General features: G+C 57.1%; 1 protein-coding gene across 11 annotated transcripts in view; it reads right to left on the bottom strand.

Moving 5' to 3' along the window:
- The window catches only part of SRCIN1 (SRC kinase signaling inhibitor 1), a 77,074-nt gene extending 55,322 nt beyond the window's left edge, over positions 1–21,752 (bottom strand). For 2 of the 11 annotated variants that reach the window (XM_021067070.1, XM_021067071.1), the window contains exons 1-2: positions 19,036–19,319; positions 9,363–9,425 (exon numbers count right to left, since the gene is read on the bottom strand). In XM_021067070.1, coding sequence (XP_020922729.1) covers positions 9,363–9,425; positions 19,036–19,159 — 187 coding nt within the window. In that variant the 5' untranslated portion in view covers positions 19,160–19,319. Of the gene's footprint in view, positions 1–9,362; positions 9,426–19,035; positions 19,320–20,206; positions 20,295–21,347 lie in introns of those variants that run through there. The other 9 variants (XM_021067074.1, XM_021067075.1, XM_005654016.3 and 6 more) reach the window with 7 other exon arrangements.

The raw sequence follows: 27,366 nt of genomic DNA, 5'->3' as shown, positions 1-27,366 counted from the left end.
CACTCTGCCCCGACTGGGTGCTCTTGTCGACAGAACGAGGAGGGGGGAAGAGAACCACAAGCCACCTCAGCAGTAGGGGCGGAGACCTGCAGACCATTAAAGATGGCCTCAGTGGTGTCTCTGCCAGCCGCGCTGGCTCTGTGTGACTGTGGAGTCCTTGTTCCCGGCTATCTGCTGCCCTTCCCCCACCCCGACTCTCACCCTCCGACTCCCCACGTCCACAGGGCACACAGCACAGCAGCCCTCCAACCCTGGTGAGGAGAGGCTTCCCTCCCTTCCACTCGAATCTCTTAGAAGAGTGAAGGCTTCAGACTGTTCTGGTTAGCCCTGCCTGCGTCTGCTTTCCCTGCAGCCAAATGCGTTTTCATGCAAGGAAAGTGAGGCCCAGAGAGCAAACCTGACTCAGTCATACAGGAGCTGGAAGCAGAGCCAGGAATGGAACCCAGGCATCCTGGCTCCAGGGACAAGGACTTTTCCACCCCCTCTATGCCACTTCCCAGAAGGCAATTGCCAGGGGAGCCCCTCTCCAGGCCCCAGGCCCCAGGAGGGCAGAGACTAACCACATCCTTAGGAGGAATCAGCAGCCGAAGCAGATAACCTGAGCCCCAAAGAGACAAGAGCTGTGGGTCACAGTCCAGCCGCACCCCAGCCCAGTGGATGCTCCCCACACAGAAATCCGGGTCCCCCATGTGGCATCCAGACCATACTCCTCAGACGAGACCAAGCCCTCCTTGCAAAAGGGCCAAGAAGCTGGCCTCTTGCCCAGAATTTCAGATACACGAGTTTCGGAATTCTCCCTGCAGCCCTCCCCACAACGGGCAAAGCCAGGGCCATTGCCTGATATCACTCCATTTGGAGGTGAGAAAGCTCGGCTCAAACTCAGCTCTGCCACTGACGGTGCGACCTTGAGCAGCTCAGCAGCCTCCCTGAGCCTCAGTCCTTTCATTTGTTTAAAAACAACTGGGAGTTCCCACCGTGGCTCAGTGGTTAACGAATCTGACTAGGAACCATGAGGTTGCAGATTCGATCCCTGGCCTTGCTCAGTGGGTTAGGAATCCAGCGTTGCCGTGAACTGTGGTGTAGGTTGCAGACGCAGCTCGGATCCAGCGTTGCTGTGGCTCTGGCCGTGGGCCGGGGGCTGCGGCTCCAATTCGACCCCTAGCCTGGGAACCTCCATATGCCGTGGGAGCGGCCCAAGAAATGGCAAAAAGACAAAACAACAACAACAACTAACACTGGGACGGGTATGTAGGTTGTACACTGCACAGAAGGCACCAGCCTAGGGGAACAGCTCCTTCCGGATCTGCCCAATCGCCTGACGTCCTTTCACTCCACTGTCAGAGTTTTTGGAGTTCCAGCTCCTAATGAAGATCTGGCTAATTGGCGTCCCCGGGAAGGGAGGGGGCGGAGAGGCAAAGGGGAGCACATCACCCTCGTCTGAAGCCGTCGCTGGAAGAGCTGGGAACAGCCCTGGCGTGTGCCCACACAGCCCGCGCTAACAAGCTAACCCTCGCCTAGCGTCTCCGCCGTCACGCGCCCAGGGAAGGTGTCCTGTCAGCGCCACATCTCCCTGGCGAGGCAGCGGAGAGGAACACAGGCCGGGAGGAAGGGAAGGAGAGGGTGGGGAGCGAGGGAGGCAGACGCGTAGCCCCCCAGGTCTGCCGCCACGGCAGGGGGTGTGGCCAAGGGACCTTTGCCACGCCCTCAAGGCGGCCTCAGGCTCAAAGCATGCGCAGAAGGAGGCACCCTGCGCCCGGAGGGAGGGACCAATCTGTTGATGCTGAGGGATGGAGGGCCCAGCCACCACCCCATCTCCCAACAGGGAAGTGCTGTCAATACCCGGGACTCACGGGGGAGGTGGGGGGGGGCGCTGAGAAATGTTGGCCCCTCCCCCACTTCCTCCCAGCCCCCGGCCTTCATGGGATCAGCCTCACCTAAGAGGCATTTCCCAGCCCCACAACCCCAGCACCCAGACGGCTCCCTCAGCCACCACGCAGACTCCAAGCACAGGCACCCACGCATTCTCATTCTTTTTTTTTTTTTTTTTTTTTTTGTCTTTTTAGGGCAGCGCAGGCTGTGTGGGCATATGCAAGTTCCCAGGCTAGGGGTCTAATCAGAGCTGTAGCCGCAACAAGCCAGATCCGAGCTGCGTCTGCAACCTACACCGGGGTTGCAGCTCACCCCAACGCTGGATCTTTAACCCACAGAGCGAGGCCAGGGATCAAACCCCGACCTCATGGATACTAGTCAGGTTAGTTACTGCTAAGCCATGATGGTTATTCCCACAGGCAGCCACTTCTGCTCATCACACCTGTGCACTATGGCGCACCCCCGGGGCCCAGCCCAGGCTCACACATGTGTGCCCGGTCACAAAGGCCTCCACCACAGGCATCTGCAGGCAGAGTGGCACACTGGGGCTCAGCCCAGACCAGGTCACTGCGGAGATGCCACCATGACCCACCACTCTGCCATCTTAGATGCCACGTGGACAGACAGGGCCCTGTGCCCATACACACACACCAGGTACATTTCAGACCCCCAACAGAGTGCAGTGCACGTGGGGGCTTCCTCAAATGCCTGCTCAATGCATCTCCAACTTGGGGTGAAAGACAGTGGGGACCCCATCTGCCCACCCTGAGTGCTGCTGCCGCCCCTTCTCAGACAGACAGCTTCCTTGGCCCCTCTCCTGCTTTGCCAAGTTCAGGGTCTCCTCCCTAATGTGTTTAGATTTTATCTTGAAATAAAGGCCACTCCACTCTGACTAATGTTTACCCAACCAGCCAATGCCAAGGACTGGGATGCTCCTCCTGGACCTGGCACCCCAGCCCTTGTCTCCCTCGACAGGTGCTCAGCCTCCTGCACCAGGGAGAGGGGCCCACCGGCCTTGGATCTGCTTCCACCTGCTGCGGGAGGATAAAGGACAGGGCTGCTGGGCTGCAAGTTTCAGTCCTCACCTGACAGCTTAGCTCCTCTACTGCGCTGCAAGCCAACTGGGAACAACAGCCAAATCTGCATCCCATTATGATCCCTCCCTAGGGGTGTTGAGGTTAGTACCAGGAGAGACGGAAGATGGAAGGTTGGAAGATGGGGGGGCATCCAGGGAAGGAGGACACTCAGAGTTTTCCGCCTGACTCCTGGGTCCAGACTGACCTAGGAAGCCTGATGGGATTCCATGGACATCTTTCAGTTGCGCTGTCTAACCTGAATCGTCCCACCAGGGCAGGACCCGGGAAAGTGGAGTGCTGGTTGGAAAGCAGGGGAGAAATAAACAGCCTTGCCTTCCATCTGCAAGACTCAAACTCCAACCTTCTCGTCTCAGTTAAATCCACTTCTCCATCCGGAGTGATGATGTTTGAACTCAGTACCCGGCTTGCTGGATGCTGAGGTAAATGCACAGGCTGGCTGTGAATGACAGCGCTCCTGATCACCCCTCCCCCCCACAGGACAGCCCACAAGAGGCTCTGTCCGCCACTATTCATTCAGTTCTCAGAGTCGCCTCGAGGGTTGCTCTCCTCCGTTTTATAGGTGAGAAAGCAGAGGTCCAGGAAGGGGTGACTTATCTATGATCAGAGCTGGTACCAGGAGAAGCCTGGTCTTGACTGCGGGGTGAGGGTGGGGGGTCCTCAGCCCAGATCCCCCTTCTTCCCTCTACACCCTGCTACCTGCCGAGGAAGAGGTGGACTCTGCCACCAGGGCATCCCTGAGTCTTCATCTCAGCCACTGGCCAGAGCCCCAGGGGTCCCCTCAGTCTGTCCAGCACCCTGAGAAGGGACCACTCCAACAGCACCTCCCCAGTAAAGCACAGAGACCCTCAACCCCATCCTTTTCAGGGAGACCTCACACCAGAAGAGCAGGGACCCTTCCCCGGGGCAAGGCTGAGAGAGGAGGAGGAGGGGCAGGGAGCAGAGCTGCTCAGGGGGCCACAGAAGCCCAGGCTGCAGAGGGGGAGTCCTACCTTGCAAGGCCCTCTTCTCAGACATTAATTTGGTACAGGGTCCTCCCAGCCCTGGGCACAGGCTGTGCTGAGGCAGAACTGCAAGTCCTTCCTATTTCAGGAACACTATCCAGCCAGGACTTGGATACCTCCAGAAACAGCGAACTCATGACTTCCAAGAGGCCCATCATCTGGTGCGACTCCTCGTTGTTTAAAATGAGCCAGAATCTGTACCCATGGCCTTCGAAGGGACCTAGGGGTAGGTCCTCTCCCTCTGGGACAGGATGGAGGCTCCTGAATCTGAATCTTCTCTCCTGAGCCCAACACATCAAGTCCTTCCTCCCACGGCCTGGCTTCAGCTCTGGGCCATCTTCATTGTGCTCTGTTGGGTCAGCCACGTGTTGTCACCACCTGTTAAGTTGGTGGCCTTCAAAACTGCTCCAGTGGTCCAGATGACGTCGGAGCAGTCCCTCCCTGCTTCTGCTCTCACCAGCCCTCCCCCTGCCCCCAGCGTGTGAACCAGGGGAAACAAATGCCCAAGGCACAGCCAGCCCTGCCCTGGGACCAGAGTGTGCCTTCCTTGCCTCTGGCTCCTAACTCTCAGGCCTCCCCTGACCTTGGGCCTTGGGGCCAACTTGACTCCTCCTGCCTGGGATGGATGACTCCCCTGGCAAGCCCAGCTCCCTTGGCTCTTCCTCGGCACTTCCATCCGCCCTCTGCTGCCTGGCCTTGCTAATGCGATTCCAAGAGTTTGCTCTGAGTCTTAGCCCCTTCCTAGCAACCATGCCCCTCAGAGCCCCAGCAAGCCATATCCCAGCTCCAGGCACCAAAGTGAATGCCCAGAGGTCTGAGCGGACAGCCTGCTCTGCCCATAATTCTCTGGTTAGTGACCTTGAGGTCCTGGATACCCTGTCCAGCAGCCACTGTGCCACCAGCCACTCTGAGAACTGGAAAACCACAGCCCACATGATAATATCTGATGCATATTAACCACACAGTGCTTCCTCCTTGTTAACCTACTTCCTCCTCCTCAGACTCTGCCCTCCTGCCAGAAGGCCCAGGACTAGGAGGAGAGGCTCCCTCACCGCCCGGCTGCTTCCCAACACTCTGCCCCATATCTGCATCCCATGCTCGCACAGTGGCTAATTCTGGCATCTCATCAGACAGTAATTATGGGGGAATCAGCAGTGCTGTCATCTCTGCAGCTCGGCACCTGTCACCGCGCTGCCATCCCCAGGCTGCTGGGATGGGACCGGAAGCTCAGGGAGGAGGGGGGTGCTGGAGAGGGGTGTCTGTTCCCTCCCCACCTCGGCAGCCCTCACCTCCTTCAACCCTACCTGCCCACAGGTGCTCAATGCATGCCAACCAGGTGGCCACTGGCCACACAAGTGTGCTGTGTTACCCACATGTGAATGCGTGTGTCCTGTGTCACAGGTACACATGCTCAGGACCAAATAGAGCAGGAAGGACACAGTAAGCCAAGGCTCAAATCCTGTCTCAGCTCCTTCCCATAAGTGTGACTTTGAACAAGTCATTTTACTTCTCTGGATGTCAGTTTCCTCAATGTCAAAATGGCAGAAATAGTGCTTGTCTTGGAAAGAAGGGAAAAAATAAATACGTGAAGTATCGAGCGCAGTGCCTGACACATGTACGATCATGTAGTCACTCAACAAACAACTAGTATACTGCTGAATAGCACAGGGAACTACATCCAATCACTTGTGATAGAACATGATGGAAGATAATACGAGAAAAAGAATGTCTGTATAGGTATGACCGGGTCACTTTGCTGTACAGTAGAAATTGACAGCACATTGTAAATCAACTAGACTTTAATTTAAAAAATTTTTTAAATAAAAACAATTAGTACACCCCTACTGTGTGCAGGGTAATAGGGGGATGCCAAGGTCAATGAATCACAGTTTAGCAAAGATCACACTCAGGCCACACTGGGGCGCAGGCATTTTGTTTGGCTGGTGGTGTTTTGTTTCTTTGAATTTTAATGCCTTTAAGGAACACAGCTATGTTTCTCCTCGCTGCAGTCCTCACCCTTCCCTTTTGTCCTCATCCACTGCTTTACTCATTTCCAGGCCCTGAAAGCACTGAGTCTGCTGCCACAAGAGCAAACATGAACTAGTAGGTTCGGTTATATCCAGAACCAATGCCACGAGAGATCTGACAGAGCCATGGGAGGTGGGGGGGCGGGGTAGGGCCACCTCAGGGAGCAGCAGAAGTGGGAGGTAACAAAGGGAGGGCCTTCCTGGAAGAGGAGGTGCAGAAGCAGAGGCTCACAGAGGGAAATAGCAGGCCTGTTGGGAGCTGATGGAAATAGAGGCATCCAGGGGCTTGGTCCTTCCCAGGGCCGGGTCTCCGCCCTGGGCTGCGGCCTCCCGCTCCTCCAAAACATTTCCTGGGTGGGTCATGTCGGGGGAGCTACATTCTAAGACCCACGTTTCCTCGACTCACAAGCAGCATCTGCTGTCCCAACCAAGGCACGGAGTCACTTTCCTGGCCCCCCTGAGTTCAGACCCCGCCCAGGTGAGGAGGAACTCTGGCTGGAACCAAAATGAGGTCTGCCTGTGAGACCTCTCTAACCTTCAGTCCCCCTCCCAACCCTTCTCCAGGGTCCAGGAGCCCCTGAGTCTCCCCCGCAGCGGGGGGACTGAGGAACAAGGCAGGGGGAGGGAAGCGGAGATGAACCTCAGAGTTGACTCTGAATCTCGGGGAACCATGCTGGCGGAAGCGCAGAAAGTGAGGCAGTAGCACCCGACCTGCAGCGTGAGGGATCGAGGCTAGACCCACGAAAGGCTTGGGGGAAAGGCAAAATGGAAGGAGGGGGAATAGGGCTGAGGCTGCCATGACGGCTCATCTGTGTGATTTAGGGCATGTTACTTAACCTCTCTGGTCTGTCCCCTCCATCATAAAACAGAGACCACGGCCTGGAGCTCATAGAACAGTTGTAAGGATGAAATGAACCAACACAGGTAGAGAGCTTAACCCAATATACAGCCCAGATATTTCTTTTATTTTTATTTATTATTATTATTATTATTATTATTTGTCTTTTTGTCTCTTCTAGGGCTGCACCCGCAGCATATGGAGGTTCCCAGGCTAGAGGTCGAATCAGAGCTGTAGCCACCGGCCTGTGCCAGAGCCACAGCAATGCCAGATCCGAGCCACGTCTGTGACCTACACTACAGCTCACAGCAACGCCAGATCTTTAACCCGTTGAGCGAGGCCAGGGATCGAACCTGCAACCTCATGGTTCCTAGTCGGATTCGTTAACCACTGAGCCACGATGGGAACTCTCACTCATATATTTCTGAGTAAACATTCAATAAACACTGATCAGTAGTGTTTTCATTATTATCAGGGAAGTTTTTTGTTTTTTTTTTCCCAAAACTCAGTAACAATTAAATGAACCCCCCCCCCCATAGTTTGGCAGCCTCCACTCTCTTGCTCTCTCAGAGCCACAGAAAGACCCTGGAGGTCTCTTCTAACTGAAACCAGAGTCAGCAGGGAGCCACTGACCCCACTCTGGCCCCAGACGATGCCAACCCCCCCACCGCCTCCACCGCAGGCAATCTCAGCACCCTCACGGCGCATTTCCAAGAACCCTCACGTCTTATTCCACTCTGGGTGGTTAAGCAGGACAGGGGCTTCTCTGGCTCTTTACAGATGGAGAAAGTAAGGCTTGGAAGGGACTGAGCTCCCTGCCTCTGGGAGTATTCCAAAAGAGGAAGGGGGATGGGTGAGAGAGGAAAGCATTCAGGTCCCCTCCATAGTTCCCTGCCCCTGAGCCTTGGACCCTTTGCAATTTGCATAGGGAAGGGAGGTGGTGGCCTGTGTGACCTGGACAAGGGGGACAGAAGGGAAAGGGACAGAATTTCAAGTCACTCCTGCCTTCTCCCCGGCAGCAGCCATGGATGGGGGAGGGAAGGGAGCAGCGTCGTTGCTCTTTTAGGAAAACGGTAATTTTAATTAAGAGGCAGACAAACGAGCGCTCTGCAGATTGTCTCCGAGCAAAGTTATTAAAAAGCCATCAAGGCGGCGGCAGCCACAGTGGCAAGAAGGGCTGCCTCCCCCATCTGCCCGCCCGGATTGGGGCCAAGCATCCTTCAGAGAGCTGGAGGATGTGGAGCCTGCAAAGAGCCAAGACAGAGATTCTGCAGCCCCTTGCCCAAGGGGGGACCAGGGTGGCACTCAGACAGTACCCAGGACACAGCCTGCCAACCCCAGGGAGCAGCGGGGGGAGGTGCAGAAAGGGAACCAGAAATTGGGCAGCTGCCGCCCCAGGGCCAGGCTCTGGTCCAGCGGATGCATTTCTTATCCTCTTCTCAACAAGCCTGCCATTGCACAGGCAAGGACACGGAGGCTCAGAGAGGGAAAGTGACTGGTCCACGTCCGCACAGCTAGACAATGGCTTACGTGAGCATCTGAACCCCAATCAGGCTGACTCTCAAGTCCAGGGCTCCAGGCCGCTGGTCCTGGACACAGGAGTGGGAGGTGGGTTCCCAGAGGTCCTCTGAGGTGGCCTCAGCTCTGGCTCGACAATGCTGCCCACAGTCCCCAGTCACTGCCTTGGAGCTCCCGTCACTGCCTGTTTGGCAGGTCAGGGGACACTCTACAGGGACATGCAGTGCAGAGCAGCTGCCAGCAGGGGGAGCCCGGGTGGATGGGGCATCACCGATGAGGGTCACAGCCCTTTCCAGGCAGCCAGCCAGGCCACAGCCACACCCCAGGCCCCACCGCTGGAGATTTCTGCCAAGCCCTTAACCTCTGTCTGTGCACCACTTAATTAATGAAAGAACCTTATCCGTCTTGGTCACTGCTGGCCTCTGAGCCTAGCCCAGTGCCCAGCACAGGAAAGATGTTCAACAATCTTCACTGAATGAATGAAGGAAGGAAGGAACAAATGATTGACTACATGGAATGAGATCACAGGTTCACGAGTGCCTATAAACTAAACAAAGCTGTACTGAGGTCCAAGTGGGCCCATCTCCTCCCATCCCCCACCCTCTGGCCCACGCTGGAATCCGGGCTGTCCCCCATCAGAAGGGCCCCCTGCTCCTGACCCCCTGTCCCCAGGCTGCCAGTCTCCTCAGCCGAAGGCTCCTGCCTCCTCCCCTCTCCCCAGACCCCAAGACACAGAGCTTTGCGGCCAGCACACACACAGGTACATGCACATGTGCTGGCACACGTACACAGAACTCACATGCACACACGTGCACACACACACGTTCTCTGCCAGGCAAGGTGCCCTCCCCAGAGTCAGGTCTCTGCTGCCCCCCTCCCCTGGCAAAGGCCTGGGGCCACCAGGGACAGCCCCCTCCCCCATTTCCGGCCCTCGAGGCTGGAGTGGGGCATCTGGCTAGGGAGCAGTGGGAGGCAGGATGGCGGGGAGAGGCCCCCCTCCTGGCTTACCAACCTGGAGACTTTAAACAGAGGGAACAGAGTCCTGGAGGCTTCCCTCCCGCTGCACGCTGGAGCCCTGGGTGAGGGATAGGAAAGGAGGAAAGTCGTGAATGAAGGCCCCGAGCCAGAGGAGGGGCCGGGGCGGGGCTCCCAAAGCAGGATGGGCCCGGGCCGGGGGCCTTGGGCCAAGGGCAACGAAGGGACAGGGACAGAGCAAGGCAGAGCCTTAAGAGCTGTCCCTTTGGGGGTCACCGAGGGCTGGGGGGCAGACAGGATAGAGATTGGGTGTTGGAGGAAGAGCAGGGGCTGACGGGGCAGAGACACTGGTGGGAGACAGACAGGAGGACAGACAGCAGGACAACACCGAAAACATGGGGTCCCCAGAGTGGGGTCCCTAGGACAGACAGCCAACAACTCAGGCCAGAAACGGGGCCAGACCCTCTCCTGGGAGCCCACATAAGATCCCAAATGACAGCACCTCGGAGGGTCCATCTGCCGTCCCCAGCCAAGGTCGCCCCACTCTGGAAGGTTGGTGGCTTCGGAGTCAGATGGGCCTGCCATTATTGCTCGGCTGACAACCCCCTCCCAGCCCGAGACCCTCTCCCCACATCTGCTCCACTCACCCCCTAACCCTGAGGAAGGCCCCCTCCTTTGGCTGAAGCAGAGGCAACAGAGGCACTTCACAGCCAACACGCGTGCACACAAACTCGCCGTGTTGGGGGCTGGGCGGGCAAAGGGCAGCCCTGCCCAAACTGCCCAAAGCCCGGTACCTCCTGCCCCCATCCCACCCAATCCTCGTGCCCACCCAGTCCTCAAACTGCCAGGGCAGGGCCCCCCTCCTGCTGCCTCCCTTTCCCTCTGCAGGAAGTCCTTCTACCTCTACTCTGTGTCCCTCGTGCTGCAACACCTGTCTGCTGCCCTTCATCCCGGGCCTGCAGCATCGAGACCCTCCCTGCATGGAGGCCCTCTGGCCCGGGCACCCTCTCAGGCACAGCCTACCCTTGGCTGGCTCAGACCCATCCATACCCACGTCACGTCTGGCTGCAAAGCCTTCCCAGAGCCCCCTGCCAATCTCACGGTTCCAATTTTCCCACCGATTACCCAAGATGCAGGCATCCCGGGGAGAGGCAGCTGTTGTACCCAGATGTTGGAATGCTGGGGCGAGAAATCAAGAATGTTCACTCACACAGCGAGCCCTGGAGGGCTGCCTGGACAGGGCACCAGGGGCTGGGGATGGGACATGGAAGGGGCAGATGGAGAGAGGGTCACAAGGTGAGAGCATGAAGACTCCAGACTCCTCACCGCCAGCCTTACACTGAAGTTCCAAGGGCCCAGGTCCAGACAGGAGGAGATGGGAATCCGGGTTCTAGATAAGACCAAAGAGGCTTCTTCTTCTTTTTTTTTTTTTTTTTTTTTTTTTTTTTTGTCTTTCTTAGGGCCACAGCCGTGGCATATGGAGGTTCCCAGGCGAGGGGTCGAATCGGAGCTGTAGCCGCTGGCCTACACCACAGCCAGAGCAACGCTGGATCTGAGCCACGCCTGCAACCTACACCACAGCTCACGGCAACGCCGGATCCTTAACCCACTGAGCGAGGCCAAGGATGGAACCCACAACCTCCTGGTTCCTAGTCGGATTCGTTAACCACTGAGCCACGATGGGAACTCCTAAATAGGCTTCTCATGGATGCCCATTCCTCCTGGGAGAGTGGTCACCCATTCATTCCTTCATTCATTCCTTCAACTGGACAGAGAAGAAGAGGATGAAGACAAGGATGTTATTTACTTAAAGTTCACGATGTGCCAGAAACTCTGCCTAAATTACCTCATTTAGGAGTTCCCGTCGTGGCTCAGCGGTTAACAAACACCACTAGCATCCATGAGGACACGGGTTCGCTCCCTGGCCTCGCTCAGTGGGATAAGGATGTGGCATTGCCATGAACTGTAGCGTAGGCCACAGATGCGGCTCAGATCCAGCATTGCTGGGGCTGTGGTGTAGGGGGGCAGCTACAGCTCCGATTCGACCCCTAGCCTGGGAACTTCCATATGCCGCAGGTGCGGCCCTAAAAAGACAAATAAATAAATAAATAACCTCATTTAATCCTGATACCTGCCCTGTGAGGAAACCACCGTTGGCCCCAATTTACAGATGAGGAAACTGAGTTTCAGAGAGGTGAAGCGTCTTGCCCCACTCCACACAGCTAATAAGTGTCAGGGCTGGGACGCCAGCCCACCCAAATCTAGCTGTCTGATTCCAGAGCCTGAGCCTCGAGTCCTGAGCTGAACTGCTTCCCACCCGTCCTCTCCAGTCTTTGTCTCCATTCTGTGCCTCTGGGAAGATCTGCCTAAAGTCTAACCTCGTTCCATCCCATGCTCCAGCATAAATTATGTTTTAAGGACAGTAAGCGGAGGAGAAGCCTTTGCTTCAGTCTCTTTTTGCCTCATCCTAGGAGTGGGAGGCAGATCATTCTAACCTTAGGCTGCAAATGGACCAGGGATCTGGGGAGAGGCGGGAGCTGTTGGGTCCAGATCTCCTGAGCTTCATCTTTGAGTGACTGTTGTAGCCCCCCTTTCCTACTCTCCCACCTCCATCACAGAAGAGGCTCCAGGAAGCCCTCGCTGGTCTCTCTCTCTCTCTTTTTTTTTTTTCCTGGCCGAGCCTCTGCATGTGGAAGTTCCCGGGCCAGGGATCGAATCAGTGTCACAGCTGTAACCAGAGCCACAGCTGTGACAACACCGGATCCTTAACCCTGAGCCACGAGGGAACCCCACAAGGGTCTCTTGTTTTAACATCCAGAAATCGCCTGAGCACCCAGTCTGGGGAGAGCCTAAAAGGTCAGGGGCAGCAAAGCAAGAGTCCCCGGCTGTCCTAAGAGCCCCGGTTTTTCCTCAGAGTGCCAACTTTCAATTAGAAGGAGTCTGGGCCAAGAATGGGGACTCAGAAGCCCAGCATGGCCACTAGGTGGGGGCAGAGTAGGCAGGGGACAGCCTAGGAGAGGCAGAGAGGCCCGGCTGTATCTGCAAGGGCTTCAGTGAGCCGTGGAATGCCTTCCCAATGAGCTGGGATCGTTAATTCTTCCCCAATGAGGCAGATGCTGGTGCCTGGGGTGACGCCACAGATGCCCGCTGTGTCTGCAATTATCAGACGCCCTGGGGTGGAAGGAGAAGACAGGACACACACACCCTCCACCTTCTAAGCCCTGCACAGACACTTCTAGCAAGGGCCGATTCGTGGGGGTCTCAGGGTCTTCAGGGCCCTTGTGGCTTCCTTGGTCTGGGGTCTCTGGCATGTTCTGTGGCTAGGGTGAAAAAAAAGCCAGTGTGCTGGGATGAGGATGTATGCAGAGGTGAGGGAGGCAGGCGGGTGAAAACCCAAACTCCTCCCCAGGCTTTTTTTTTTTTTTTTTGTCTTTTTGTCTTTTTTTTAGGGCCACACCTGTGGCATATGGAGGTTCCCAGGCTAGGGTTCAAATCAGAGCTGGAGCCGCCGGCCTACGCCAGAACCACAGCAGCGTGGGATCTGAGCCACATCGGCAACCTACACCACAGCTCCTGGCAACGCCAGATCCTTAACCCACTGAGCAAGGCCAGGGATCAAACCCGTGTTCTCATAGATGCTACTTGGGTCCGTTAACCACGGAGCCACGATGGGAACTCCTCCTCCCCAATCTTTTTTTTTTTTTTTTTTTGCTATTTCCTGGGCTGCTCCCTCGGCATATGGAGGTTCCCAGGCTAGGGGTCCTATCGGAGCTGCAGCTGCTGGCCTACGCCAGAGCCACAGCAATGTGGGATCCGAGCCGCGTCTGCAACCTACACCACAGCTCACGGCGACGCCGGATTGTTAACCCACTGAACAAGGGCAGGGACCGAACCCGCAACCTCATGGTTCCTAGTCGGATTCGTTAACCACTGCGCCACGACGGGAACTCCTCCTCCCCAATCTTAATGCAAATCCATTCCGGGATCTGCAGGCAACTGGGCCAGGTGGCTGAGGCTACAGAGAACCAGGAAGAGGTTGTGGGGGAGAAGAGCCACCAGCTGGAAGAAAGCGCTTCCACAGGAGAAAATATGGACTGGCATACAGTCCCTGGCTGGAACGGAGTGTGGCAAAGCCTTTTCTTTCTGGAGTGGGAAGAAAATTGACAGTAGCTGAATCCTAGAGACACTCCTTTACCCATCCTCTGGGCTGAGAGGACAGATTTAGGCAAAGTGTGCCTTTGGAGCAGGAGGGACTGTTTGTCAGGGGCGGGCAGGCACAGGTAAGCACCAATATTCTCTTGGGCCAAATCTCCATTCATCCTGGTTTGAATGGAGCTGGGAAGTATTCTTTCCTCCCTCTTTGTGGCAAGGCATGTATCAGCTCAGGACAGAGGAGGTGGGTAGAACCTGTGACGGCTGAAAGGGACCTTAGAGATTCTCTACTCAGACCAAGGACACAGAAGACCAGAGAGGGCAATTAACTTGGCCACAGTCACACAGCAGTAGGGGAAGCAGGCAACGTGACACCAGCCCAGTGCTTGCTCTCTACACTGCTCCTGACCTCTCTGCCGTGGGGGCTCAAAGACCAACCTCCCTGTCCCCTGCTCTTCCCTGGTAGCTCTGAACTCCTCTCCATCAAGAGCCCACTGCACTGTGCCAACCAGCACAGCCACCAGAGATTAAACTGGATCTACCAAGCTCCCTAGGTCATGTCCTTTTTTTTTTGTTTTTGTTTTGTTTTGTCTTTTTAGGACAGCACCCTTGGCATGTGGAGGTTCCCAGGCTAGGGGTCTAAGCGGGGCTACAGCCACAGCCACAGCAATGCGGGATCTGAGCAGCATCTGCGACCTACACCATAGCTCACGGCAGTGCCTGATCCTTAACCCACTGAGCAAGGCCCTGGATCCAACCCGCATCCTCAAGGTTCCTAGTTGGGTCTGTTAACCACTGAGCCACGACAGGAACTCCTCTCTAGGTCATCTTAAAGGTCGTGTCAGCCGGTCCCCTGCCCCTCAGGACAACACTAGCTGACACACCATTGAGGTTAAAGATGTAAAAAGCCCACCGTGGAGCGGCCCCCCTTCGGGCACTGGGAGGTTTCCTTCCTGTCTAACCTTGATTCCTATCTGACCTCGATTCCCTGCAGGCTGGGACCGTTTTCTCTCAAGCTGTCCTGTGCATAGACAGGGGGAAGGGGAGAAGAACAGGATTCTCGGCCCCCAAACCCTTCTGTTTGCCCACCTGCGGCAGAGAGGACAAAGGCAGGGTGTCCCAGGGTGGCTGGGCCCTGCGCCCAGTGCAGGCGTGGTGCAGGAGGGCTGGGGTGGGGAAGCAGCAGCCTGAGTGTGGGAGAAACAGCTCTTCTGGGAATTGTCCTTCCGACTCCTCATCCCCTGCAAAGTCCTGACTCTCATGGTTAGGAGAGGGTCTTCCCTGGGTTCAGAGCCATCTGTTCCCTCCTTCAGATCATTTATTGAATGTTGATTACATGTCAGGACATTTTCATCTAGTACGTCATTTAAGCTTTACAACAATTGCATGGCCAGAAATTAATCTGCCCCTTGAGTCAGTTCCTCCTTAAGTCTAACCTTGATCCCTCTTGCTGCATTTCCTCTGGCCTGGTCCTCTTTGGTGATAGCAAGGATTTTAGCCTCTGTTTTCAGAAATGTTCACCTTACTCAGTGGCCCACCTTATCTTCTCCAGGCTGCCAATCTTTACCCGAGTCTTGCCCTATGTGATGGGCGTTATGGGGGTGAAAGGAAGCGAGGTAGTTTGAGGGCTGGGATACAGGGCACTGGCCTGTGCCAGGTACGGTGGCAGAGGAGGAGGCCCTGGGGCTGTCCCTGTGACATCAGGCGGGGCTGACAGACATGGGGGCAGAACTCAGGGCAGCAACTTCTCCCTCCCTGTGACCCTGGCAGGGAGCATGCGGCCTCACGTGTGGTGCACTGACCAGGCAGGGCCCAAGATGCGAGGCTCTAGTTCTCTCTCAGGGACCGATCCATCAGGTTCAAGTTCAGCCCACACATACCCAGAGCCCAGGGGCCTGACATCTAGGGGGTGCTCAGGCCCTGCGAATGGAGAAAGGAGACCTCCAAACCCCTCCGCCAGGCTCGGTGGGGCTTCACATATCCCATGGTAGCCACAGACGACTGCAGCGAATTCACATCTACTTGGCTTCCTTGTCTGGACTTTTGGGAGCGGGAGTGATGAGAGTCAGGGTCCGCTCCACGAGGGGACCCTCCTGCCTCCAGCATGGCTGGAACACAGGAGCCAGACCCACCTCCCCAGGGAAGGCTCAGGCCTCAGCTTCCACCCCTCTGGGAGATTCCCGCAGAGAGAGCCCGGGCCAATGGGCAAGGGGAGTCGGAATGGTGGGTGGGACTCTGGTCCCTGTGGGCGGCACCCTCCCCCTTCAAGCAGGCACCATTAATATATGCAAAGCATATGCAAATCATCCAGAAGAGAGACACAACATCGGTGGAATGTCAGAAGAGGCCTTTGGAGATGAGCCAGCCCATGCCCCCTCATTTCACAGGTGAGGACAGAGGCCCTCGCCAGGAAGGGACTTGCTCAAGGTCACTGGGACATTTGGGCTCTGAGGAAGGATCCTAACGAGGTCTCTTTACTCCGTCCGGTGCTCTTTCCATGATGGCCTTGTCTTTCACATGGGGGGCTTCCAAGATCCTGAGGGGGTCATGGGGCCCTACCAGGGTTCCCCCGGACCCCTCCCTTCCCCCTCTGAGCCTGGGTAGCGGGTGGGAGGGAAACAGCGGGCAAGGGTGGTGATGATGCCTGGGGCAGTGGGTGCCCAGAGGCAAGGAGGGGGCCAGAGGCCAGAGGCATTGGTTTCTGCAGCCAAGCAGTAGAAGGCGGCTGGGGAACTTGAGCATCTGAAGCCCAATGTCAGGGCAAGGTGCCCGCTGCGTGTGGGGTGGGGGATGGCGCCTGACTACACACACATGTCTAAGTGCTCAGCAGCCCCCTTCCGCCTGGACTCTGATAACTACATCGCCTGACAGACCGTAATAGTCCACTCAGGCCCCTCCCTGCCGTGGCTGCGGCTCCCCTACCCGGCCCTCACCCCCACCAACTTGGCTTCTCAACCTTCTAGACAGTCCTAGAAAGCAGGACAGATGCTGGGGCAAGAAGACAGACAGACGGGAGGGGGCAGATGGAGAGAAAAGGGGAGACTGAGGAGCAGAGGGCCAGAGACAAAGAGGGAGAGAGAGCAGGAAGGGCAGAGCTGGAGAGATGGAGGGCAGGGACATGGGACACCAGGGCAAGAGACTGGGGGGTCTGAGGGGCAGAGGGGGGGAATGTGGGAGCAGTGGAGCAGAAGGGGGGCTCCCAGCCTCCAGAACTGAAGGACCAGGCTGGAGCCTGGGCGTGGGACAGAGGAGTCCCGTCGAGGCCCGAGGCTGTCTGGCAGGGGTCGGGGACCATGCCCCTGCCCCTCTGCCCACGTCCCCAGCGAACCCCCCTGCTGCCAGGAAACCGGTCCTCTCTCTTCTGCCTCCCTCCCGCGCTCCTTCCCTCCCTCCCTCGGGGCGGGCAAGCGCTGCTTCCCAGCCAAATCCAAAGCCTTCATCTCCGCTTTTCAGAGCTGGGAATGAAAGAAGGGGAAGCGAATGTAGCCCTCAAACCCGCTGACGGCCAGATTTTTATTATCTTTGCTCGAATGGGCCCTAGGAAGCCAACAAGGGATTCTTCAAAGAGCATCTGAGTGGCTCATTGAAGCCTGCACCTGCACTGGCCCACCCACGACAGGCAGCCGGGGCTTGGGGGGCACGACCTGTCCCCCATCTCCCACCAAACCCAGAGACCAGATCAGAGGCTTCAGGGAGCCTCACCCTCAGTTCCCCGTGCCTAGGCAGGGGCCACCGGGTCGAGCAGCCAGGCTCGAAGGCCAGACTCGGGCCCACTGGGCCTCTGAGGCAGTCTCTGGCCCTCTCTGGGCCTCGAAGACGCAAACGAAGGAAGAAATCGGATCGCCTTGCCAGGGCTTGGAGGAGATAAGTGCTTGGGATTCCTCGAAAGAGAAGCTTTTATGGCAGGCCCCAGCTCCTTCCCCTGAACGCTCAGCTGGCCCCCCTCAACAGCATCCTGACTCCCTCCCAACCAAGCTGCCCTTCCATTCCCAAGCCCCAGGTCCACCATCCGGCATGATCCTCGAACCCCAAACACAGCTCCCTTGGTTCAAATCCTCAACCTCGACCTCATCTCCTTTCTTTCCCCGAGACCTAACCTAGGGTGGAGATGGGGCTAAAACAGACCTGGTACTTCAAAGAGCCCAGCCCCCTCCCTCCTAAGCTTGGGTTTTGTCAGCGAAAGCCAAGGCTGGCACTGGGCAGACGGCAGCCGTGCCACCCTCCCCCCCCCAGCTCTGACCACACCGGTGAGATCGATGCCCACAGCCAAAGACAGAATCAATGGTTCTAATTAAACATTTCTTCCAGGGTGGGTCCCCGGCCAGAGAGAAACAGAGAGAGATCATCTGAGGCTCTGCACCCCAGCACCCCACTCTAAATCCTATGCATATTTCAGAAACCCGGAACCCTGGATTCCCAGCAGGAATCGGGTCATGAAGACCCCAGACCCGCCCATCGCCACACCGCATTAGGCAGGGAGGCGAGCGAAAAGTACATATGGTGGAGCCAAGCCTCCTCATGGCTTATTCCCAGGGGCCCTTCCCCTAGAAGAGCTCCCCGTCTCCACTTAGCACTGAGGACCACAGTTGCTTCTTCCAGATCTCCAGAGCACATAGGGGACCTGCATTTCCATCCTAGCCCTGAGGGTCATCACAGAGAGCCGGCCATCACGGTAAGGACGGAAGGAGCAGGGCTGGTGGGGGGTGGGGTGGGGGGGCACTGGACAAAGACCCTCTTGTCCCCAAGGCGGGGTGGCAGGAAGCCAGGGCAAAGCCTTTGCACTGGCTGCCAATGGTGCCGGGGTGCCAGGCAGTCTGGGTGGAGGGGGGAATCTCATGCTTGGAGCCCCCTCCCCTTAGGTCCAGAGCCCTTACCCCATCCCTTGCTTCTGCACTAGGCCACCAGCTACGTCTCTGCCCCCACAACTCCCAGCTTGCCCGGAGCCCTCCTTCCTGTCTGAAGGCTGGGCCCTGACACTTGCCCACAGTGGCCCCAACAGCAACTAGAACCAGCCAAAGACCTCACACGTAAATCATAACTGCCCCCCACATACGTACACACGCACAACCACGCCAGAAACTACCACCATCACAGCTGCCACCAGTGATGACAGAACCTCACCTCTTTACAGTGACAGTTTCCATCAAATGCATCATCAATTCTTTAAGACCAGCAAGAGGGACAGGAAAGGGAATGAGAGAAACTGAGGCACCGAATTAGACAGCAAAGCAGTTGGCTCAAGGTCACCCAGACCAGGATATCCAGAGTTGCAAAGAAGCAATTCTCTTCGACCCCAAAGTGCTCAAATCCAGCACCAAGGAAAATTCAGACCCGTAAGCATGGAAGTCTGGCCATCTGCCCGCCGCCACCACCCCCAGCCCTCATCTGCCCCCCTCCCCCAGCAAAACAGCAGTAGCTTCAACATCTCCTGAAAGGCTGCAGCCGGGAACCCACTTCCCTTAAAGTTGGGGGTTGTAAGACCTCCTGGTTCCCTAGTATTTGGGGAGAGGGACTGACAGTCCAGGATCTCCTCGCACCCACTCCCTGTTCTTGCTCACCTGGCTCCCCTCGGCCCCCGGGGTCCCTCGGTCCAGCCTCCTCCCTGGGAGATCGGGAGCTGCCCTCCGCTGTCCTCTCCCACCAGGCCAGGGCAAAGCGCCGGAGGCACTGCCAGGGCTGCATGGGGAGGGGTGGGGCGGGGGGGCTTGCACTAGCAGCCGTACACGCCCCGCCAGGCCCTGCCAGCCGAGCTGCGGAGGCACCCGGCCGGCCCCCTCTGCTTCCACCAGCATCCTGCTGCCCCCACCGACAGGACTCGGAGCTGGCCCGGGAGGTTCTGACGTAGCAAGGGGGTGCGTGGGAGGGGAGGGGGGGGCCAGAGCGCGTCCCTTCCCCGGCCCCGCCCTCTGCCGCTCAGCCTCCAGCAGTCCCTACCTCCTCTCTCCCTAGATGCTCTCCCCAGCTGGGGGCGCCCTCCTCTGCCCTCTGGCCTCTGCGAGGGGAGGGCTTAAGATCAAATAGCCCCTCCCCAAGCCCCTCCCTCTTGTGGCCCCTCCCTACACGCCAGCCGAGCGGGGAGCGGGTCCCCAGTTTCTGCAACTGCTGCCTAGGCTCCGAGGTCTCCAGGGCTAGGGCCTCGAGGTGACTGGGGCGAGGGGGAGGGGGGCAGGGAATACAGGCTTGTATCCTGGCAACACAGCCAACCCCAAAATACACTCATCCTCTTCCTTCCCTGGAGGGCTAAAATCCAAGCGCTTACCGCCACCATCCAAGGGCGTGTACCCCATTATGGGACCTGGGGGAAGGAGAGGCCTTTGATGCTCCCACCACTTCTCCATCTCCTTCGCCTCCCCCTGCATCCTCCTCTTCCTCCACCTCGGATGGACCACTCCCCTCCCCCACTCTCCTCTCCATCCATCCCCCTTCCTCTTCTCTCCCTCCCTTTCCGTTCCATTCAAACCCTTTTAAATTTTGACCCCTCGAGCCCCCTTCCCCGGCCTTACGAGGCCCTCCCCACCCGGTCTCCGGCCTCGCCAATGCCTGACCCCCTCTCTGGTCCTAACACTTCTCTCTCCCGGGTCCTTCTCCCAAGCCCGGCGCGCTGCGGTCCCCTGCCCCCCATACACCTGCGCCCGGAGCATCCCTCGCCCCACCGGCCGCCGCCTCCCCGGCCCGGCCGCCACCCCCGCCCCCGGCCGAGGGGAAAACACACAAAGAAAACAGAAATACCTTCCACTTAAGCATGGAGGCACATTAGGGAGGAGAGAGACAGGGACATGCCTTGGGACGGAGCGTTCCCCATCGGGCGGGGGCGCGGGGGCGGGGGCCCCTGGCCGGCCTGCCTGACGCTCGCCCTCTCGCCGCCTCGCTGGCTCCTCGCTGGGCCCCAGCCCCGCGGGGGGGGCGCGGTGCCAGGCGGGCGGGCCGGGGGCGCGGGCCCCGCCGGGGTGGACCAGCTGGGAGGGCGCCGGCGGCCGGGCGTGTGGGTGCGCGCGCGCGCGGGCGTGTCACCGAGTGTGCGAGAGAGAGAGAGTGTGTGTGTGTGTGTGTGTGTGTGCGTGTGTGCGCGCGCGCGCGGGCCGGCGCGGGTGTGTCGCTGCAGGCGGGAGCGCGCGCGGCGCGGGCACGCGCGTGTGGCCGGAGCGTACAAAGGGCCGCAGGGGTGGCGAGGAGCGGGGAGAGGAGGAGCCGGGCGCCTCGCGCCCTCCAGCTGCATGGCGGGATCCGGCGGTGCGCTGCCGGGCCCAGGGTGCGGGGTGCGCTTACGTTCCCTTCCCCGCTGCACCTGCCTCTCCCATCCCAAGCAATCCTCCAGCCTGGATAGAGACAAATGCCTAAAGCCGGGGACCGGCCTCGGTGGAAGGGGGTGCACCCCGAGGGTGCGAGAACTTCTCGCTCTCCAAGCCCTGGCGCGCCTTGGGATGGAGAAGCATTCGGGAAGGGATGGGGCCGGGAGGGACCAGGGCACTACTCTTCAGCCAAGGTGACTTCCGAAAGCCACAGCCGTCCTGTGCCGGGAGAGTCTGGACCCTCCTCTGCCTCTTGCCGGGACACCCCCACCCCCGTCACCCGTTGGGTAAACGCGGCTCTCCCGAGGGGATCCAGTCGTCCCCCGCACCCGGCGCCCCCTGCTGGACTGTCTCCTTGCCCCCAGCTTCGGGGAGGGCCCCTCCTGCAGGCGTCTGCTAGAACTGCAGGGGTACATGCTGAGAGTGAGGGGAGTCTGCCCATTGGTCAAGAAGGACCCCAAAGGAGGGCGCTCCAGCTCCTACCCTTTCTCACACCTCTCTTGGTGACACCATTGACACCTTACCGAAGCCTACAGAGCGCCAGCTCCGTCCCACCCCCTCCCTGTCCCACCGTGGCCTACCTGTGGTCTCCAGAGACTTCTCCAAGTGACTCTGACCCCTCCTCCCGTCCGGGTTCCTGGCTCCCTTTCTCTCTCCGGTTCTCTGTCCTGTCCCTTCTCTCCCAAGCTTCACTTGGGGAGGAGAAGGTGGGCTGAGCCCCCTGCCCCTTTTATCTATTCCCGGCATTCCCAAAGCCAGCATAGATGAGCAAGAAAGGGGCTCAGGACATCTCTTCGCTGTAAGCCACCAGGCGGAGTGGCAGACAGGCAGAGAGGCAGGAGAGGAGACCCCACCCCAAGTGGCCCAAATGACAAACCGGTTTCCCCACTTCCTAGTCTACTCAGATGCAACCTTATTCTAGGCTCTCCGGCTTTCCTTCCCACCCCCGGGCCTGCCCTGCACCAGCCACATGCCTGGCTAGGGGTAAGTCCCAGATACCCCTTAGAGATTAATCTCCAGTTGCAGTAACTTAGGTGGCCCAGCCAGGGGAGGAGGAGGAGGGGCCGTTCCCAGCTCCAGCCCGACAGCTCAGGAGGGCAGCCAAGAGCCACGTCCCGGACACACCGTCTGGGCACACGACCCCAGCAGTCGGCACCCTGACTTCTCCCCTCCTGGGCCAGCTGCCTCTCCCTCTGCCAACTGGACGGTGCCCATCTTTTGGCCTCTGAGCGTGCTGTGGGCTCCCGTCCAGTTCCCTGCCTGGCTGCTTGCCCAGGATGGGCATGGGAGGCAGAGGCTCTGTGGAGGAAAGGGGTCGGCAAGAGGAGGGTGGCTTCTCTGCTGCAGGGACACCTCCCTCCTAAGCCTCTCAGAGCCCAGTGGCTGCAGACTCACGGTGCTGCTCTTCCATCCAGGCCCCCCCCCCAACCACACAGGACTCTGCCCTTTGCCTCCCCTTCAGCTCCCCTCATGAGGCAAAGTCTCCTCCTTTCCCTACATCGTGCCCACCTAAGAGGGAGGGAATCAGCAGGTGCTTTAACCACAGTCTCTCATTTAACCCTCTCGGCCACCCTGTGGAAGTGCCATTTTCAGCTCCGTTTCAGACCAAAAGGCGTCAAGACTCAGAAAAGCATAACCACTTGCCCAATCGAAGAAGAGCAAAGGTGAAATTCAAACCCAGACTTGCCCAACTCCAAATCCCAGCCTCTTTTCTATCACTACCACCATCTCTTAAGGCTGTGGGCTGCCAGAAGTGGGACTAACACCTGACACATATCTCATGACCATAAAGGAAAAGAAGAGAGCTGGGCTCAGGGACATGGCCATGGGTTAAGACATATGGTTATTTAGGAGTTCCCATTGTGGCTCAGTGGTTAACAAATCCGACTAGGAACCATGAGGTTGCGGGTTCGATCCCTGGCCTCGCTCAGTACGTTAAGGATCCAGCGTTGCCGTGAGCTGTGGTGTAGGTTGCAGATGCGGCTCGGATCCCGCGCTGCTGTGGCTCTGGCATAGGCCGGCGGCTACAGCTCTGATTCAACTCCTAGCCTGGGAACCTCCATATGCCGAGAGTGCAGCCCTAGAAAAGGCAAAAAAAAAAAAAAAAAAAAAAAGAAAGAAAGAAAGGCATATGGTTATTTAATGACATAAATAAGGTTAAGGAACTAGCCGTTATCGCCGGATGACGATTGGAAAGGTGCTTGTCCTGTCACATGGAGGTTTTTCTGCCCTTTACACTAGATGCCAAGAAGCCACTGGCTTGGGGACTTGGGGGAGGGGAGACTCTGTGAATTAGCCCGGGAAAGTGGGAATAATTCCAAATCTGTCAGCAGGACAATGCATCCATCTGTCCCCACCCTAAGGTGACCCCCCTCCACAGAGAGGAGCTTAAATCAGGTTCAGATAATAGTTTTTATTTGTGTAACTCGTTTGTTAAAGACAGAGTCTAAACATTTCTGATCAGCTTCATAGCCGGGAGCTCATTTGACCCCTCCTCCCCAGGACAGCAGCCTCCATGGTTTCCAGGGAAGGGTGAGAAGGGACAGAGCTCCTGAACGGGAACAAAGACCCCTGAGATCCAAATTGAGGTGAGGGTGGATGGCTGGACACCCATGATGTTCAATGACCCCACTCAATGCTCTGCCCACCCCCCACCCCCCGTCCCCGGGAAGATAGGTGCGCTCCCCCATCCAATCTCAAAAGCAAAGATTCTTGATGGAGGGAGAAGGCTGAGGAAGCCATTTCCTCTGATCAGGGCGAGCGAACGCAGGTATTATTTCTCCAGCTGAGAGACCAGAATTTCTCCTGGAAGCTGGCATGGTGCCCAGGCACAAGCCATGTGCCAGCTGCCTCCACCTGAGATGCCTCAGGTGCCACCCCGCCCCTACTCTCATCCCTCAACAGGTAACTTCCCTCTGGCCTTCCTCCCCTGCATCCCTGGCATTGGGCTAGGTTGGGAGGGGCCCGCTGGCTTGTTGAAGGGATTGCAACAGCAAATTGTAACTACCCGCCTTGACCTTCTCACTTCACCCAGCCTCCGTGGCTGTTCCTGTGAGCCTGCGGGAACCAGGTTAGGAGGGAACACCCGGGAGGTGAGAATTCCCAGCCTCTCTTCTCCTTCCCCAAGGTGTGCTCAGAACCAGGGTTGCATTTGGACAAATGACTGGGCAGGAAGAGGGAGATGGGGTCTGCGGTGAGCCAAGGGGGCACACAGGCCTCCAGGGAAAAAGGCACAGGGGAGAGGGGGATGTGAAAATGACAACTGGGACACCCCAGACTGCTCACTCTGCCACCTTGGAGTCCCCCACCCCAGACCCTCGAGAAAGCACCCTGTCGGGAGGGTGACTGTCTCACTAGCGAATTTCGTGAGCCCCATTTGCACCATCCAGACTCCACCCAGAGGCAGGAAGGGGGCTGTGAAGAGCCCTGTTCCGGGAGAGAGTGACCAGGGGCTGTGACCCCGGCATCCGAGGCTGGTTTGGTCCTGGGAGCTGAGGAAGTGGAGGCTGCTTCCCTTGGCTCCAAACCTGCAGGCTTTGGACCAGAGCCTAGCCTCCCAGACCCCCGAAACCTCTCCTCCGGCATTCCTCACTCTCCCGGCCCCCTCCCAACCTAGAGGAGAGGAGTAAACGGCAGTGTGTCTCCAAAGACCCTTCTCCGTTCATTCTCTGTGGTCCCTTGCTTGTTATTGTAATGGATGCTAATGAAGCTCAATAATTGATCTCCTCATTAGCACTTCAAACCCACTTTCTGAAGAGTGGAGAGAAAAAGGGGGGGGGGGGTTCTCTGGAGTCCTAACTGTAGCCAGTCCCCTCCAAAGAAACACATTCTGGTGCTTCCAGCAGGGAGGAACCGTGCTCTAAGCCTAGAGGTTCCCCTCGGCTTGGGAATTTTCTGAGCACAAGGCTCTGACTTTGCTGTCAGATAGCAAGCAAGGGTCCTGTCTCTCCCATAAGACTGGGAGCATGGAGTTCCCGTTGTGGCTCAGCAGGTTAAGAACCTGACATAGCTTCCATGAGTATGTGGGTTTGATCCCTGGCCTCACTCGGTGAGTTCAAGATCCAGTGTGGCTGTGGCTGTGGCAGAGTCCTCTGCAGCTCTGATCCCACCCCAGCCCGGAAACTTCTTTATGCCGTAGGTGCAGCCCTAAAAAAAAAGTACTGGGCTCACAGGGTCCCTGACATTAACTAGGGCTCCCCCTCAGGGCAAGGCTGTGGGTTTTGTTTGTTTGTTTAAACTCAATGAATTTTATTATATTTATAATTGTTCCACCAACCTAATTCTACATTTCCATCCCAAACCCCCAGCCCATCCCTCCTCCCCCAACCTGTCCCCTTTGGTAACCGTAAGTTTTCGAAAATGTGAGTCAGTTTCTGCTCTGCAAATGAGTTCATTGTATCCTTTTTTTAGATTCCACATATAAGTGATAGCATATGATGTTGGTGTCTCACTGTCTGACTAACTTCACTTAGCACGATAATTTCTAGGTCCATCCATGTTGCTGCAAATGCCATTATTTCTTTCCTTTCTATGGCTGAGTAATATTCCATTGTATATATGTACCACATTTTCTTTATCCATGTCTCTGTCAATGGACATTTAAGTTGCTTCCATGCCTTGGCTATTGTAGATAGTGCTGCAATGAACATTGGGGTACATGAGTCTTTTCTTTCTTTCTTTCTTTCTTTTTTTTTTTTTTTTTTGTCTTTTCTAGGGCTGCACTCACAGCATATGGAGGTTCCCAGGCAAGGGGTCGAATCGGAGCTGTAGCCACTGGCCTACACCAGAGCCACAGCAACACCAGATCCTTAACCCACAGAGTGAGGCCAGGGATTGAACCTGCAACATTATGGTTCCTAGTGGGATTCATTTCTGCTGCGCTGCGACGGGAACTCCCAGCATTTATTGTTTCTAGACTTTTTGATGATGGCCAGGGCTGTATTTCTTTTTGTCTTTTTGTCTTTTCGCCATTTCTTGGGCCGCTCCTTCGGCATGAGGAGGTTCCCAGGCTAGGGATCGAATCAGAGCTATAGACACCACTGAGCCACGACGGGAACTCCAGGGCTGTGTTTCCTAAACTAAGGCAAGAATTAGAATCGCCCGGAGGCCTTGTTAAAACAGAGGTTGGGAGTTCCCTCCTGATCTCGTGGTTAGGATTCTCGCTTTCCTGGCTGCAGCCGGGGATCCATCCCTGGTCTGGGAACTGAGATCCCTCATCAAGCAGCCGCACAGCCAAAAACCAAAACCAAAACCAGGAGTTGCTGGGCCCCACCCTCAAAGTTTCAGATAAGTTTGAGAAGGGGCCCGAGAATTTGCATTTCTACCAAGTTCCCAAGCGCTGCTGCTGCCGCCACTGCTGCTGAGTGGGAACCACATTTTGAGAACCAGTGAGGTAGGCACCGCCTTCTCACTTTCCCAGCTTAGGGCTTCGCCTGCTAGTGCAGCTCCACTGGCAAGTCACATTGGGAGTATCCAGGAGGCCTTTGTGACACGGATTGATGACCTCTCCTTTCTTTAAACCACCACCAAGGCCAGTTCCCGCCACCATAAGTGCCTCTGGTGACTCCTCCTTTCTCCAGCCTTGATTTTTGCAGGATGGCTCTCCTGCCTCCCAGCTGCATGCACCATGCTGGGTGCTGCAGAAGTCAGTGGGAAGTTGGTAATAAAGGCGAAGGAGGTTCCCAGCACCCTAACCTCATTTTGGGATGATGCCGAAGTGGGGAGACAGCCTTGTGGTTAGAGTCCGGGAACCTACACTCAGCTCCCCACCTCCCTCCTTCCTCCTCACTCACGGGGGCATAGAAAGAAAAGAAAGAGGAGTTCCCATTGTGGTGCAGTGGAAACGAATCCGACTAGGAACCATGAGGTTGCAGGTTTGATCCCTGGCCTCGCTCAGTGGGTTAAGGATCTGGCGTTGCCATGAGCTGTGGTGTCGGTCACAGACATGGCTTGGATCCTGCATTGCTGTGGCTTTGATGTAGGCTGGCAGCTGTAGCTCCCATTCAACCCCTAGCCTGGGAACTTCTACATGCCTTGAGTGCGGCCCTAAAAAGCAAAAAACAAAAAAAAAAAAGAAAGAAAGATGAAGAGAGGGATGAGAGTAGGGAAAGGAAAGCAGCAGTCTGTATCTACCCTTGAGAGGACATCATGTGAGCCGCTGGGGTCCAGGTGGACCACAAGCCCAGCTCCTGCAGGACCACACCCACCTTGGCTTTGAGCTGCTAGATTTCACCATCTGATCCACTTGCTTGGGAAAGAAAGGGAAGATACTATCCTCCCCCCACTCCAGCCAGCAGCCTTCCCAGGTTGCCAGCCAGTCTTGGGAGCCTATGGTGGGCACCTATTTTACCTGTGCTAGCACCTGGTAACCATCTCCTTGCCTTCCAAGGTCACAGCCATCACATGTTCCATAATGAAAGCGGTTGGAACTCTCATGTATTGCTGAGGAGAATGTAAAATGGTTCAGTAGCTCCAGGAAACAGTATTGCAATTCCTAAAAAAAAAAAAAAAATTAAACATCGGATTCCCCGCCGTGGTACAATAGGATCGGTTGCATCTTGGGAGCGCTGGGACACAGGTTCAATCCCAGCTCAGCCCTAT

This window comes from Sus scrofa, chromosome 12 (assembly GCF_000003025.6).
Source record: "Sus scrofa isolate TJ Tabasco breed Duroc chromosome 12, Sscrofa11.1, whole genome shotgun sequence".
Taxonomy (NCBI): Eukaryota; Metazoa; Chordata; class Mammalia; order Artiodactyla; family Suidae; genus Sus; species Sus scrofa.
Note: the sequence above shows the minus strand (reverse complement) of the source record. Positions and strands in the feature narration are given on the sequence as shown.